Below are 16,264 nucleotides of genomic sequence, written 5' to 3' on the forward strand. Positions count from 1 at the left end.
TGTGTGCCAGCTCACTTCCACTCTTGTTAAAACATAAAGCAACAAATTCCCTGGCAGTCTCTGCAAAGCAGAGTAATAACTTTCATTGCAAGAAGGTGGTGAACATAATGTGACTTCTTAACAGCTGCAGTAAGTGATGTGAAGCTATTAACGTCTTTTCAAAACAAGTAACAAGTGAGGGGTTATTTTTCATCTCTATTCCTGAAAAAAATGGCATGTTATTTAAAGCAGATAACATTTTATTTGCACTTCTGTGGATTAAGAATGTTTTACGTGAGTTCTCTAGCTCGGTATTGCCTTGTGAAAGTAAGAAGACTTTAAAACTGAAGCTGAAATGCACTCTAATGGCTGAATTTCAAAATGAGAATTTGGGTGTTAAATTTTATGTATGGAAATGACCAGTGCTAACAAGAGATTTTAGTTCACCCTCACTCTTTTCCCTTCGGATTTATGGTTCCAGGAGAGGTGCTCATTCCATTGTCTGGTTTGTGTCAGTCTATTTGGGTATTCACAAAAGGTGAGATAGGTCTGATGCTTTTGAATTGCTCCCTAAGGAAACAAGTTCTTTGGAGAGAGTTAACACATTACAGATAGAAATAGGAAATAAAGGCAAAAGAATTGAGGCTGCCCCTGCCGATGTGCACACAACAGTCAGTCTATTGGCTGAACAGAAAGGGTTTTAAAAGTTCAGTAGTCAGTACTGATAACTGAAACCTGAATGACTCTTCTGAGGTGTAGCTACAAGTCCCAAAGGACAAATGCTCTCTGGTCTATGTGTTTTGGCAGCTGGAGTTTCCATTGTAGTGTGATTCGCATTGTTTTCATGCAGCTAAAGTTGATAACCATGGTCTGAGGCTGTAGCAAAGAGTGGTGATGGTTTTCCTACGTATCTATCCTGACACTTAGAATATATCATATTAAAAACAAGGTTGACATTTTCTCTAGCTAAATGCATTTTTTAACACGCTGTGTGAGGCTGTCAGCTCAGAGGTGGGATGCGACTATGCTATTTCATAAATACTGCCCAAAATAGATACCCAGAAATGCAGTTCTTGTAACACAGACTCCTGCTGAATAAAGGCAGAGCTGGAGTAGCCAGTGTAAGATCCTGATTTGAAAGGCAGGCATTGGTAGAGCCGCTCAGTCCTACAACTTCCCAGAAGTGTTTCTAAGATCTTTTGCGTGTGGTGTCGTTTCCAACTGTATGATCACTGCCTACAAAAGGAACGAGTGAACTTCTCTGTTTCCTGAAGGGTGTAATGAGGATGTTATTTTTTTTTTCATGAGATTTATTCGGGCTTTTGTCTTCAAGAGTTCAAGGTTTGGAACCAAAAACACAATTTGGAAGTGAAACGTTTTTCAGCTGCAAGTAGTATTAATAGTAATTGCCACTTAGTGATCTTCCAGTTGGTAGAAACAAACCATGGAAATTATAATTGTAGGATTCATTGGGCTTGAGATTGATGAACAAACTAGGCAACCAAGTGGGCAGCATACATTGAGCCAGAGCTCTGGCTCATGTGAAGACGACAGAGCTTATCTGGAATCAGTAGAGCAAAGCCCATTTTATTCCATTTGCCCAAAGAATTAACATATGCCGTGTCAGAAATAGAACTGTTGGAAACAATTGCTGCTTGGGATGAGGATGAAAAATAGCTGGAGAAAGATATGAGGGTGATTAGACTTCTTTAAAGCCAGACGGCTGACTTAAGGATGTAAATGAGGCCAGTCTGGCATTATGGAGGAGTCATCATTGTGTGCTGCACTGACATGAAGCTGCACTTGATAACATCTTTCTCAGCTCTCTTGATTAGGTGAAAGAAATTTGTATACATATTAAATGGGGGAAAAGAACTGTTAAAGATGCCTCAGGAAATGAATTGTTTGGAAAACCAGAGATAATTTAATTTGGTTTCCACTGAAGTTGAGGAAATTCAGTGTTTGCAAGTGCCATTCGAATGAAATCTATTTTATTCTTTAGAAGCATCCTATGAAATAGTGTCTTTTTATGTACTGCAAATGCAAAATTTGAAGTCTTTAGGGAATGTATTATATGTAAAGAAATAGTGAATTACCTTTGAATCATTTCATTATCATCTCCTGACTCACTGCTTGCTGGTGTGTGTTTGTTTCAAGGTATTTGCACAGCCTCAAATATAAATTGTTCCGTTTTGTTAAAATGTGGAGCAATTCTGGAGTAGCTGAACAAAGCTTAATATTAAAAATAACCTGTAGTGAGGGTGAAAAGCAAAAACCCCTGCTTCTCAAAGTAAGCACACTCAAGAGCAATCAAATTGTTCTTATGTGGTTTGGGGGGACACGCGTGCCCTGTGTTGTGTGACAGCCTAAAGCCTTGCTCACATGAGGTAATGAAATTAAAAGAAGCTTTCCTTATCTGAGAAAGAAAAATTCCTTTCAGATCATAAATGTTAAATGGGAGGCATATTGTAATCGGGAGATCATTTTCTTTGCCCATTATCTCCTGCTATTCTGTGATATGAGAACACTTTGTTCTCAACAGAAGTCTCCAGACTTTGCTTTCTCACAGAAGTAATTAAGCAGTAAAGACATTGGATGTCATAGACCTCTTCACCAAGGCATACAGGTGAACGCATCCCATACCCAAGCACGGGTTTCATTCCTTATTTATGCCTCCTGCTCTTGTCTGCATGCACTTTGACAGTTCTTGTTACAGATATGGATTTAGACTCAGGAAACATGGCTTTATGGAACTGCTCATCCCACACTGTATTTTAACACTTAACTATTCAGTGTTGTGTAGAGTGTTTTGATTTTTCTAATATCCATCTTTAATTAAATTGTTCACTTGATGTCTGCCTTTCTTGTGTGTCTTTATTTAATATTAGGCTCTCTTTTCTTTCACTGACCTACAGGTGAAATATTTGACGACAAGTTTTATTTCCACTGTTGTTGTATTTGTTGCAATAGGAAAAAAATTAACATGTGCCATTCTAATTGTTGGTTTCCCTTTTCTTACTAGTTTGCTGCTTTGTGGTTCATAAGAGATGCCATGAGTTTGTTACCTTTTCCTGTCCTGGGGCTGACAAGGGACCTGATACTGATGTAAGTACATTAACATTTAATATGTTGCTTTTACACACGGTTTTATGTTGTTTGCACCTAACTGGGAGAATTAATTGTAAGCACTGTCACTAGGCTTTTTATAATAAATATTCACTTCAGAACTTTTAAAAACCACTTAGACTACAAATATCTATCATAAAGAGCTTGTTGATACTCTTTGTATCCATGTTATCTCAAGGTGCATCTTCAGAGTTGACCCTGGTCCTTATCATTTGCACACAATGATCTCTAGCTCAATGAGATAACAGTTTAATCGTGATCCAAGTGACTTACCTGAGATAGGTTTTTGAAGCAATTACAGCGATGCTTGAGCTTGTATTCCAGTCAGGATACACTCATTCTATCTTGCTGTGTCAATACTTCTGCACACCCGTAGCATTTTCGGTCAACAACCCGTTTTTACTTTGGGCACATCTGCTTACATGGTGAGACACATGGACTAGAATTGTGTGTCACCCTGCTGAAATAATAAGCTAATCTTGTTTGTTCACATAAAGATACCATTCATTTGGGGTTTATAAATTCTGCTTTACAGTGAAGTAATTTAACATCTGCTTATGGGAACAGTGCATTCCAAGAGTTCTTTGTCTGAATGGCTCTGTTTTGTTTCTTACGACATATTCATGCCCTAGATTGTAGGCTATTATCTCTTTTGACGAAATGCACCCAAAGACTTTTCTTGCTAGGTTTTAATGAGCTCCTCATGAGTTGCTTTAATATGCCAGCCATACGATCAATGAACAGTACATGGGCAGAAGCCAAAAGGGGTTTTGGAAAATTTGGGATGTTAAAAAGTTATCTTGTTTTTACATTTAAATACAGTTGTTATTGCTGATTGACACTGTTAGTGGTGGCACGAGTAGCTCTTCTGCACCTATGGATGTTTGACTTTTGAAAGTGTTCTTGATTATTTTTTCGTTTGAAAGGTGACTTCTTTAGGGTTTTTTCCAAAAGTTCATAAATGAGAACAAACATTTATGAGTGAGACGGTTGAATTTTATCGAGAATCAATTCATGGCTATAGAATGTGTTGTGTGGCACGTTGTTAATAGTCCTTAATGTTGCTGACTGCATTTCCTGATTCAATTTTTGGGGCATTGGTGATTAAATAAATCAGTCTAATGCCTTCTTTTGGTATTTGGGTTACCAAATAATCATTTTCAGTATTTACACAGAAGCAATATCTCAAAACCACTTTGAGGATTAAAAGCAAACAGAAAATAAATATGGTTTATTAAAATTTGCTACATTAGTGGGTCTTATTATGTGAAGAGGATTTTAGAGTGTTATACTTTAATTCACTGAAATGTTTGACTGTAATGTCTACCCTTTTTCAGTTCAGTAACTTATCCCTGTCTGAGTTACTGGAAGCTTTGTTCTGAAATGCAGCATGTTAAAAAAGGTTATCATAATATTTAGCAGATTTTTAAATACAAAAAAGTCCTTTTCTACAGTATTTCATGCAGGTGCACAATTAATTTGCATACTCACATTCTCCAGTACCTTCGCCTGACTCAGCCTTTCTGTTAATTTTAAGAGTAATACTGTCATTAATAAAATGAAAATTCCCAGAGTAATAATTACAAATTATAATTATATGTTATAATATTTATTGCATGTTATAAAAAATCTAAATTAGCATGCACTGCGCATTTAGCATAAATGAGGCAATCCTTACAAATACATCTTTAGAGTGGTTATCACTTAAATTTGTTGTATTTACTAAGGAGAATCCAAAGTCTGGCAGTCAGATGGGTGCCCTGCAATGGGTGATGGTCAAGGTTAGACTGCAGAACAATAGGCAAAGCATTTCCCACTCGGAAGCCAAGCTGCCTTTCACAGCCAAGGGAGACGTTTCCTGCAGGTGAGTGTTCCCAGTCCTCCCTGCTGAGGTCGGAGGTATCTGGGACACGATGGCAAGGACTTATTTATAGATGTGTCTTGAGGTGCGATAGTCTGGCACTGACACTGCCTGCCTCGGGGCATGGCAGGTCTCTATGGTGGGGTTATTAGTCGGTTGGGAAGGGGAAAAAACCCTTAATGTTTAGACATTTCATTCTGGTTTCCATGAAAGCTAAACCTGTGGTTGTGGCTGAAGGGCAAGGTCACAGTAATGTCCTTAAAATAATGCTCTTTTGAAAGAGAGAATTGAGCTACTTTAAATTGTGTACAGAGAGATTTGTATCACTGAGTTTCCAAACTCTTGTTTTCTGGCTTCAGCATCCTCCTCAGAAAGGGGGGCTCCACGGATAGCTTCAGTAGACTCTAAATATCTTTAACATCTGTAACAAAAGTTGTTTTTTAACTTCTAGATATATAAACAGGAATACACACTAGATATAAATACACTAGCTAGCTAAATTCAGGAAACAAAAGGGGTTTCAGGCTCTGCAAACCTATTCTCTAGGCTCTCCTATATCTCAAGTATTTAATAAACTGACTACTCAGTTGTATAGAAGTCCTGTGGTCTGTGTCATGCTAAAAATAGTGGTGTACACGTATTGTCTCCTCGTGTAACGATTTTATTTGCGTCAGTATTCTATTGCTGTAGAAAAGGGAATCTCTTCTTTTTATTCCTTCAAAGTTTTAAATGCCTTAATAAAGGTGAGCGTAAAAGAGGCAAAAGCTTAAAATCACCTTGGTTTTGCTTTATTCTGATTAGCTGCAATACAAGGTTGAAAGGTCTGTGTTTGTGCCAAAAGGAAGATAAGACTTGCAAATAAAGTGGTCGTCCTTGACTAGCACTGAAATGATGGTGTCTGGGGAACAATATCCTGTTTCAGATGAAATAAAGATTCACACCACCAGAAAACTTTATGTTTCCTTTATGCTTGGCAGGGTGTTATTTTGCTGCTATCTGATGTCTCTCTGTAGTTTGAGTAGAGATTTTTCATCTTCTCTTCATGGCCAGCTCTTTTATGGTGATGCTATTGAGTACAGTTTAGCAGCTCCTGCTGCTATTATACTCTTAAGTTGCACAAAGCATCATCTCTAATTTAGCTGCTTGCTTTTGGGAGATTGCTTGGTGTTCATAAAAAACTATTTTAAGTCATTGATTAAACGCTTTAAAACTTGAGGAAATTACTATAAAAATCTAAGAGCAACCTCAGGAATTGACTGCTGCTTTGTTAAGAGGTGTTTAATGGTAAGGAGTAAATTGTCAGGTTTCTTTCAGAAAGGGTACTTTAAAATTGAGAGTTAGATCTTTCCTCCCTTTGTTAATGGAATATAGTGACCAGAAAGTGTTTCAAACTGTGTGTGATTTGTTAAATGTTCCCAATTCCACATCACATAGAATTAAACAAAAATCACTTTTAGTTTAAAAAGTGAAAAGAACCTAAATGAGAGGAAGTGACTGTACTGTCCAGTGAGGTTAACTCTGACTTTGCTACTCAAAACTGCAGTGAGTTCGTAGTATTTAAGCACCTAGAAGAGAATCAGTTGATAAGATACAGATGTATCTTATGTATATGTATTATAGAATCATAGAGTTGTTTAGGTTGGAAAGGACCTTAAGATCAAGTTGAACTGTGAGCCACCAAGGGGGGAGAACATTACTGCTAATCTGAATTTTGGATAAAAGGCAGTCTTGTCCTAGAAATATCTTCTTTTTAATTAAAATAAAACCCTTCTCACTTCCTCACAAAAGATACACAAAGGCAGGAGGAAGATCTGGCAAGGTACAGTTTACTGCTTGCCAGATTAGCAATAAATGCTCGCTTGAATTCATACAGGCTGCATGGGTTCCTTGAAGCGATTCTTAAACTGCTCTGATGCAATAAATGCATTAGTTTTCCATTGTCTATCCTAAACAAAGAAAATACAGAGCCCCCTCAGTTTAAAAATGGAGATACCAACTCAGTGTGTTTGTCTGTTTTCTAATTAAGTGATTAATCACACTAGCTGTGTTTACAATGGGCATTATTAGATGAGGATGGTAGATAATACTCTTACATAAAACCATCACAATGCAAGCATACTTTTGTCAAAATATGCTATTCCTTACTATATTACAACTCCCCCTTCCCAAAAGCCTAGTCCTAGGTTCCCAAAATGAGCAAGGTCACAGTTGATGCAGTACTTTAAAACATGTATTTCGGAACAGCAAGGATGTTTTTATTACCCGGACTTTTGAATCTCTGCAGAGTGTCCAAAGTAGTTTATGGAGAAATAAAGGTTTCATGCTTATGGGTTTGACCTCAAAGCCCTAAAAATTAACTACATGGAGAAAAAAATAGCTTTTACAACTTTTATAATTTATTTAAATAATTCTTAAATGGTGCTGTGCACGGCTGTAATGGCTCGGTAGGAAATGTGGGCAGTTGAGTATATTGACAATGAGATTTCACTTTGAACAGAATCAGTCTGGAGGTAAGACTCCTTCTAATGGAAGAGAGAGAATTACAGAAGGAAATCTGCCACAAAGGGCTCTGTATATTGAGTAGATATTCTGCTCATATTCAGCTGGCATCTGAAGAGGATGTGCCTCAGTTTCCCCCATCAATTGCTTTTAAACTGCAGCAGCATCTTACGGCCCTTGACATTCCTCTCCCATTACTGGATACTTCAGAATCCAAGTGCTATTTTCCCCACCCATCTCAAACAATAAAATCCAGCCATATGTCACCCTTTCCACCTTATGTTCATCACCCGTTGGCAGGCACTGCCTGTGTCAGAGCTTTGCTGCTCACCTGCCTGTGGGAGTTTTACCACCACTTGGTACCCAGGCACAGCTTATGCACTGATCAACTGTTCAGTGCCCTCCAGAGACAGGTTTTAATTGCTCTTAGCTGGCTGTACAGAGGTGTTCATTGCACTGCTCACCTGAATGCCTTTGTTTAGGTGGTTGGAAGCAGCCTCTGCTTGAAAGCTGTTCATGTACTGGCACTTGTTTTATCATTACTGAGATGTACCTTCTATTTCCTGATTTAAAGCTCCGGCTATTTTTATGGCAACTGAAACGGCTTTTGAGCTGGAGTGAATGATCCACATGAAGCAGAATGAAACTGCAAAGGAGCAGGTTCACAAACTTTTATCACTACGTCTATAATTCCTACTCCTTCCCTCTGCCTACGGCTCAATCCCGGAATTGACGCTCGTAGTTTGTCCCTCTGCAGAAGATGCATGGAATAATTTTACTGCAGTATTGCCAGGAGCTGTGTGAAGCCTCTCTTAGACACCCCCCACTTGCAGGAAATATGTGACGGGTGACTGCCTACACACAGCGTGTGACTCCAGTGGCACATCTACCGAGGTCTTCCATTGCAGCCCTTCCCTCTTTCAGCTCATGGAGCTTGGACCTGAGACACACAGGGCATGTCGTTTAGCTAGTATTTATGCTAGTCTGTGAGCTTTGAAAGTCCATAGCTTTTTAAAGCTTTTTATTTATAAAGATTATTGTTATTTTCCCAATACAGAACAATGCAGAATAACTGCATAATAAAAACCAGAATTTATCTTTTTATTTTCTATGCTTTTGCTGTGCAGTGTACAGTATAACACACATAGCCTTGTAAGAGTTAATAGCTAAACAGAGGCAGTACTGCAGAGAGAGTTAGGAAATATATATAAATGATGGCTCTAAAAATACCAGTGATTTTCATACGTTAGCACTGGAGAACAATTAGGCAGTGATATTATAAAAGGAGAACTCTCAGCAAAGTTATTCCCAATAGTAGAAAGAAATCTTGTTGATAGGGTTGCATTTTTGTGGCTGTAGCTACAACTGATGAAGCAATCTGCTGGGTGCTGGTTTCACAATCAAAACTTTCTGTAATTCCCCAAATTGAAGTTGATGTTTATTCCTTATTTTCCAATTGTTAGCTCTGCGGTTTGAGTTGAATTTGATTATTTCCTTGTCATCTTATATTTACTCTTTATAAATATGCTGACATGATATTGGGGTTTAAGGGGGAAGAGTGCTTAAGACTTCCTTCATGCATGAGATGTCACGTGTCAGATGTGCCATGGGCGTTTCTAGCAGGTACCATCCCCACAATGGGGATTTGGGGGTTCTTTAAGGAAAAGCCTGATTATGGCACACTGAACTTACTAGCTCAAGAGAACATACACAGACCACTGAGAAAACCTTGCAGAATGCCACATGCTCTTAGCACGGGCTGTTTTTTGAGGTGGCAGCTCTTACACCAAAATTAGATGAAATCTCAATTTGGAATAAAACGAGTGGGCTGATTTGAAAAGCCCTGTAGATCCCATATGCCACAAATAAATCTCAGATGTGTCACCAGAGAGCATACCCATCTTTGTAAATTATTGGTAGCTGTTTCCTTGGGGTGCTGGCAGAACAGTGCTGATGGGGCCCACTGAAACTGCTACAGCCTCAGTTTCTTAATATAAAACAGCCAGCTCCAGGAAACCACCCATGGTGCTGGGGGGGAAAGAGCAACTTGTGCTTTGCAGGAGAGAACAAGTTTCTTTTATCAAGGTGTTTTGACCCTGGGAAAAAGAGATGACAAAGAGAGGAAGAGCAGGGAGGGGAAGTTTGAGACACATCATGTCTGGCAGGAGAGCAGCCGTCATCCTTTTCCATTTGTGTTCCATTTATCTGGTCCTGGTAAAGCATCTGGGTAGCTTTAATTAAACAGGAGCAGTTTGGTTTCATTCTTGGACATGCTTTTGTTACCTTGTTTGTTTCCTCTTCATTTTTGCTGTTGTTGAGGTGATGCTCTTAAGAGATCCAGGCAGTTCATAGAAATTTCTTCAGCTTTTGGAAAAAGATTGGATTTATCATGAAACATCCAGGGCACACTTATTAGGTAATAACAACCTGATGAAACTGGATGCACACAGATCTTAAACCAACTGCCTATTACCTGCCTCGAAAAAATAAATCGTGATGCTTCTGTGGCAGTAACATCACGGCAATCGTGATTCCTTTTGTGATTTGATTTCCATTATTCCCCTGCAAATAAATAAGCTGTAGTGTGGCCCATGTAATTAATGAAACTTAATCCTTAAAGTACCAGTGATCATAGGCTGAGCTCATAAACTAAAAGGAAAAGCATGTAATAAATTCCATTAATGCGAACTTAATAGAGAGTAGAGTCACTGATTGATTTCTCCTTTCTTCTGTCTGTCCCCCTGAGAAGGTACCTGCTGAACTAAGGTATGAAAGAAACGTCTCTGTGTTGGGAAAACCATTGTGATCTGTAACAAAGCTCCCTTCAGGTCTGTTTCTATGGCAACAGGAGCATCAGACCAGCAAAGAATGGACCAGAAAGGAGAGAAAACCCTCTATAAAAATAGTTATAAAATACATATAAAATGCATATAGCCCCAAACCTGGAGGTTTTTGGAACCTACTTATTATAGTAACTATTTAGGGTACACCCTATTGTACTGGACAAGTAGTAGAGTAATAGCAAATTGTTAACTTCACAGACATTAAATCTAAACTTACTAGAAGCAGTATAATTTATAAAGTGATTTTTATGTAAGCCCTCTTTAAAAAGCATCTTTTGAATCTGAGGGTGTTAATTCTCTTTAATGAACGTTATCGTGAGGTGGGAAATGATAGGTGTTTGGTCTGCAACCTGGGATTATCCCAAATTACAGTTTTCTTCCCGAGAAAATTCTTTGCATTTTGTTGAAGACAATTTGAGCCCTATAATCCTACATGCAACAGGAAGAAGACCTGGCTATCTCTTCTTATAAATAGATTTATGAAATCCTTCCTTAGTCAAAATCCACTTTTATTTCCCAAGGTCTGTATTAGTTACCTACAGATTGACCTACTTACAAGTCAATGAGCCATGTTGTATTGAATCTGAAACCTAAAATCCTGTTCTTCAGCACACATGAATAACATTCTTTTTTTCTTTTTTACAATATTAAAAAGCTTTTTACTTAATTTAATTAAATAAGAATTTTAATAACCAGAGCCTTTATGTAGTTGTTACCAAAGTTTATTCATTTTGTCATGTTGATCTTGTTCTATTTGTTCTATCTGTTTGATTCTAAATCTTAATGAAGTCAGTACTCTGGATTAATAGTGGCAATTAGAATAAGGGAATTAAACATTCTCCGTTGATGGCTCCTGAATGGTTCTGGGCTCTAAAGGGTGCAAGAAGGAACATGCTTTTGGAGAAGCAGAAGCGAAGAGATAGAAGGAAGGTGAAAAACCCAACAGTAGAAATGAAAGCAGTCCTATAACTTTTATGGGAAACATATAATCCCTCAGAGTTTTGTTTAACATCTGTTACTTGTATCTTCATGTGCCAAGAGTGTGATTGGACCATTCATGAGGAGAGAAAGAACTGTGCAATCAGCAGACTTTGTTCACTATTCCTGCAGAAAGGGGGGTGCAATAAACAATATGAAAGACTTCAGTCAAACACAAATGGGTTTATATTTAACGTGCTTAATTTAGAAGCAGGCTACATAGAGGTAGAATTAAGAGAAATAGAAATACACATCTTTTTTTTATCATTATTATTTGCTTGAAGCACATTGTATAATGAGAGGAGCAGAAAAGTTTCTACCCTACCATTGTAGCCTAATCCTTTGCTCCTCTGTGAGGAGGTGCAGCTGTTTACTGATCTTGTAAGCTCAAATCAAATCAAAGTGTTTCCTAGTGCTTTATATTGGGTAACAAGAAAGCCCTTGGGTCAGATGAGGAGACTGCTGCTGCACCAGAACATGCGCCTGAACTACTGCAGGCACCCTGGTGAGGAGATATTGTGTCTATCTAGATTAAATCACTGACATAATAGTCCAGAAATGGCTATTATAATAAAAGCTTATTTTCCAATAGTTCTAAAATAAATGATGAAAAAGTGCCATTTTGGGGGTTTTTCCCATTCGCTGTCACCGCATTGCATTCTATTCTTTTTAATCTATCTGCTCCTGTCGCTGCATTCCAGTCGCTCAGGTTCATTACTGCTTGTTTTGCCAATACTGTTGGGATACACTCCAAGAATTTGGGTTATTAGTCACTGCAATAAAAGACCAATGCATCTTAATCAATGCAGACTTCCAAAAATGAAGCATTTCCTGAAGCTGTGGTTCAAAATGATCACATTTGAAAATCAGGTTCCTCCTTAATAAGTAGAAGATTGTTTGTCTTCTGAGAGCACGTTGTTGGAGGTGTGTTTAACAGGAGATTTTTAGGTTTTAATTTTAAGCAAGGCCTTTGGCAAAATCTGCCCTGCTTTCAAGAGGATATTAAATTCCTCATCCATGGACACACGTCTGACATGTACACACAGGTAGTGTTCATTCCGCATGTTCATTAGTGCCTGTGTTCGCCAGCAGAGTCAACAGGAGCTGCAGGTAGGCACTTGATGCCTGGAAAATTAGACTAATAAATCATAACATCTAAGCTGGGAGTGTGTGCGTGTGTTAAAATCATCTGTTTAATCAGATACATGCTGTTTGCAGTGGCCTCTTTTAGGCAGTTGTGTGCCTCTTTGTGCATAAACGTTATCACCATATATTATAAAGCATTTGTGGTACTTGCACGTTTAAAAAGCATCAGATATATCCGAATGGAAGGAAAACCCTCAGGACCGCAGGTAATGCTGGCTCAGCATACTAGGTTTAAGAAACCACTTATGTTTCAAGGAAAAGCTCTCTACATAAGTGAGAGCTTAAATGAATTGAATGGGCAAAGAGTTGAGTTCTGTAAAATGTACTGAATGCAAAATGCTGCTTTGGAAATCATGATGGTGAAGACAAATTCAGGAAAAGGTCTCAGAAACAGTGGGTTTCTGGGCATTTCTAACATTAGTACAGAATCTGCATCCAAGTCAGTGGGAGTCTTTTCAGTGCTTAATGAACTGTGCTTGATTTACAAACTTGGTATTTAAACTGTTTCTTTAACACAAAAATAAAGACTGTAAGATTGCAACTATAATAAAAGCTGAAATGACACAAAATATACTGCGTTGCCCCTACTCCCTTCAGAGAGCTGAGGAAAATGTTGATTATATAGAGGGGTTCAGTGCATCTACAAACTCCCAGGCAGAAATACCTTTGGCTGTAGTGATGATGGAATAAACACTCTGCTGCCATTGTAATGATGTTGAATGATACCTGTAAAATCAGATTTAAAATGTTGAATCTGTTCAGTAGGGAATGGAATAAGGAATGATGCCATAGGTATTATATGGTGTACTCCTGCAGCCCTCCTGTTCTAGGAGACTCAAGTGTCAGGAGACATTTCTTCTGCAGGTGGATGTCTCCATCTCCCTGCACAGGGTCACGATGGTAGGCTGTGCAGCTTCTGCAGAGTTTGTGGAAGTAAATGTGCCCATAAGCACCATGTATTTTGCCTAAAATAGCATTTACACTGTCACCTCCATCTTTTTCTGTAAGCCTTGCAGCTTTTATATGCATTTTATTCATTGTGATAAAAAGAGGTGAGGTATAAATAAGGCCACGGGGAAGAAAACTGTTGGTTCCAAAGTCTTGCTAGAATAATAATGGAAGAAAATAGACCAGGAAGAGCATTCTTCTCCAATAGCCCCAGCCTTGTGCAAAATCATCCATGTATAGCCAGTCTGTTAATGCTATTCTGCCTTAAAAGATAACAACTTAAAAGTGAAGTCTGTCAGTAAAGGGAGAAAACTAATAGGTAGTAATCAAAAAGCAAAGAAAAAGATTGAATTAAGCCCTTGCTAATGATATTCCATAATTAGATCTGCTTAATGGAAGGGTAGAATAATCTATTTAATTGTAACTATAGTTTATGGTAGAGCACTGTGCCTTATTGTATCATGTCTCTATAATGAAAGAACTAGCATTACTTTTGGAATAAATATGGTTTTCTCAAAATGCTCTCTTTTCTTAATTTACTAGACATTTGTATATTGCCTTCTGTAGTTTTTCCTTACTATTCCTGATGGGATTTTCCGGTCTCTTTCTGCTGATCCTTTGATGGAAAGGGATACTGCACCAGTGTCCTCAGTTACACAGCAAGCTTTTTGGCCTTAAGTGTTTTCAAGTATATGCTGCTATTTAATGATTTATCCTTGACTGGCATGCCTTATGTGGAGATGTTCTTTATCTAAATCCTAATTAAATGAAATCATATACCATCTGTGTCTAGTTCAATTAAAATGGATTGGGCAGATTGACCTCCTTAATACTCTTCAAAGCATGTTATTTGTCTGTACAGTCCCTTTAAGACAGCTTATTTCTTGAGACAACATTTACTGCCTGCTTGAAAAAAGTTAGGAAAAGATACCAGTCTGCTTTACTAAAATGAGGTGAAAATGTGTCTCTTTCCACTTACAACAGAAACTTAAAAGTAAAGAGTAAGCCCCTGGGAAGTTTGTCATGGTTTTCAACTCAGATCCCATCCTCAGGTGTTATTATCGGAGCTGGAATTTTTGGCATGGTTTGCACTAAGTTCATGATCATGTTCTCTGCAGCTGATGTTTTCCTGATGCTCACAAGTTTGTCTGCAGAGTTCTTTGGGGAAGTGAGGGTCTCTTGTACCAGGTGTGAAAGGACCAGTTGTCTACAGACAGTATGCAAGGGTGCTCTTACTATGGGTATGGTATTTTACTTACAGAACCAGCTACAGTGGTTCATGTATGATGACTTGGCAGATGTTCCATGTTTAATCCTTACAATGAGGAGACATGAAAAATCTGTCAGCATTTTTGCATTTCCTATGTAACTTTTCTAATGATAATTAATAGCACTGATTTATTCCATTAAATCTGTGCTTCGGGTGATATCTTAAGTTTCAGCCCTCTTCAAGAGCTTTTTGGGCATTTCTTCTTGAAGAGATGGCAAAAGATACAATCAGTAAAGAATATGAACTGCTGATAGGTTTGTAAGTTATGACCTTACATGTCATATGACGATGGCAGTCAGATGTAATAGTTACTTTATAATAAGGTAAACTATGTTTTTTTATTCTGATGCTATTATTGAAGGGATTTCACTTGCCTGGACATTGGTAGTGGTATATTCCTTAACTTCAGTGTTTGCTATCTTTAATTAATTAATCACATTTTGAACACACAAATTTAGCCTTTTATTACTTTATCAATCCCTAATTCTCCTCTCATATTGGACAGCTGATCAGAAACTCATCTTTAATACAAAGCCACTATTTTTCCCTTCTCTATGCATGCAGATGGTGTTTCATTTCTTGCTGGAAGTAGTCTCTGCAGAAGATGCTGCCAAAGCATCTTCATTAACTGACTGGCAGAAGTGTTGAGCAGTTGCCCACCTTTCCTTCAGATGATAAAATCATTTTGTCTTGCTGTCCTTTAAGATTTTCTTTGTGGCCTTCAGATTTCACTTGGAGCTGCCTTTGGAAGAGTGAGAATTGGTGAACGAAGCAGCATGCTACAGGTCTTGTCAGTGAGAATCAATTCTTAGATTCTACTGGTAAAAATGGAAAAGACAATGAAACATAAAACCAGTTTTTACTCTACAGATTAATCTGTTGTAAATAACTGTCCAGCAGACTTAAACCACTCTGTTTAAAGCAGACACTTCATTAACAGCATGTTTGAAGCTAAAGCGCTTCGTAACTGTGTTTCTTTACTGTGTGGGGTTTTCCTTTGGGATATTTCACTGCCCTGACCTTGCATATGCCTGCTGCATCCAGAATATCCTCCGTGAATACATCTTGAGATGCTGTGACTGCAATAGGATTCCATGATTTTCCTTAAAACCTATTTAAGGAATTTTAAAAGAAATTGTATTATTTTGCAGAGAAGAAAAATGACTTTTTGTCTTCTCTGTTGTTCTGTATCACAAGCAAACTAATCTTGCTGTTTGTGTCATTCAGGGAAGACTGACGGAGTAGCTGTTAGCACTTAAAGTTCGAGATTTAGCCACAAAATTCATCATCCTGCACTAAAGAGGGAAATTTAATTTCATTGTCAATATGTAAGATGAAAATTTACTAAAGCTGGATGTTACTGGGAGTAAATTGAGTTTGAATTCATTAAGAACCTAGAAACAATCACCGAGTTAGTAATGAAACAGTGGCAAATGTGAAAGCAGGCTTTTAATATTAGCGTAGATCTGCTGAGTTTGCTGCACGCTTCTTACTGCCACCAGGTTCTTTCTCAGTTTTTAGGTTGATTTCATAAGGAAATCATATATTGCTTGTCAGGACACTTCTTCCATCCCACCACGCTTTGTGGTCTTTGTGACTTAATGTGCGTGCCAT

At 38.1% G+C, this 16,264-nt stretch overlaps 1 protein-coding gene across 4 annotated transcripts in view; it reads left to right on the forward strand.

Moving 5' to 3' along the window:
• PRKCA (protein kinase C alpha) overlaps nt 1–16,264 on the forward strand; it is a 161,614-nt gene that overhangs the window by 70,854 nt on the left and 74,496 nt on the right. For all 4 annotated transcript variants that reach the window (XM_061377225.1, XM_061377222.1, XM_061377223.1 and 1 more), the window contains exon 3: nt 3,002–3,084. Coding sequence is in view for 3 of the 4 variants with exons in the window: in XM_061377222.1 (XP_061233206.1) it covers nt 3,002–3,084 (83 nt within the window). In the remaining variant the exon portion in view is untranslated. The remainder of the gene's footprint in view (nt 1–3,001; nt 3,085–16,264) is intronic.

This window comes from Neopsephotus bourkii, unplaced genomic scaffold (genome assembly GCF_033783945.1).
Source record: "Neopsephotus bourkii isolate Nb327-2 ecotype Australia unplaced genomic scaffold, CSIRO-AGI_Nbou_v1 NB_1749, whole genome shotgun sequence".
Taxonomy (NCBI): domain Eukaryota; kingdom Metazoa; phylum Chordata; class Aves; order Psittaciformes; family Psittacidae; genus Neopsephotus; species Neopsephotus bourkii.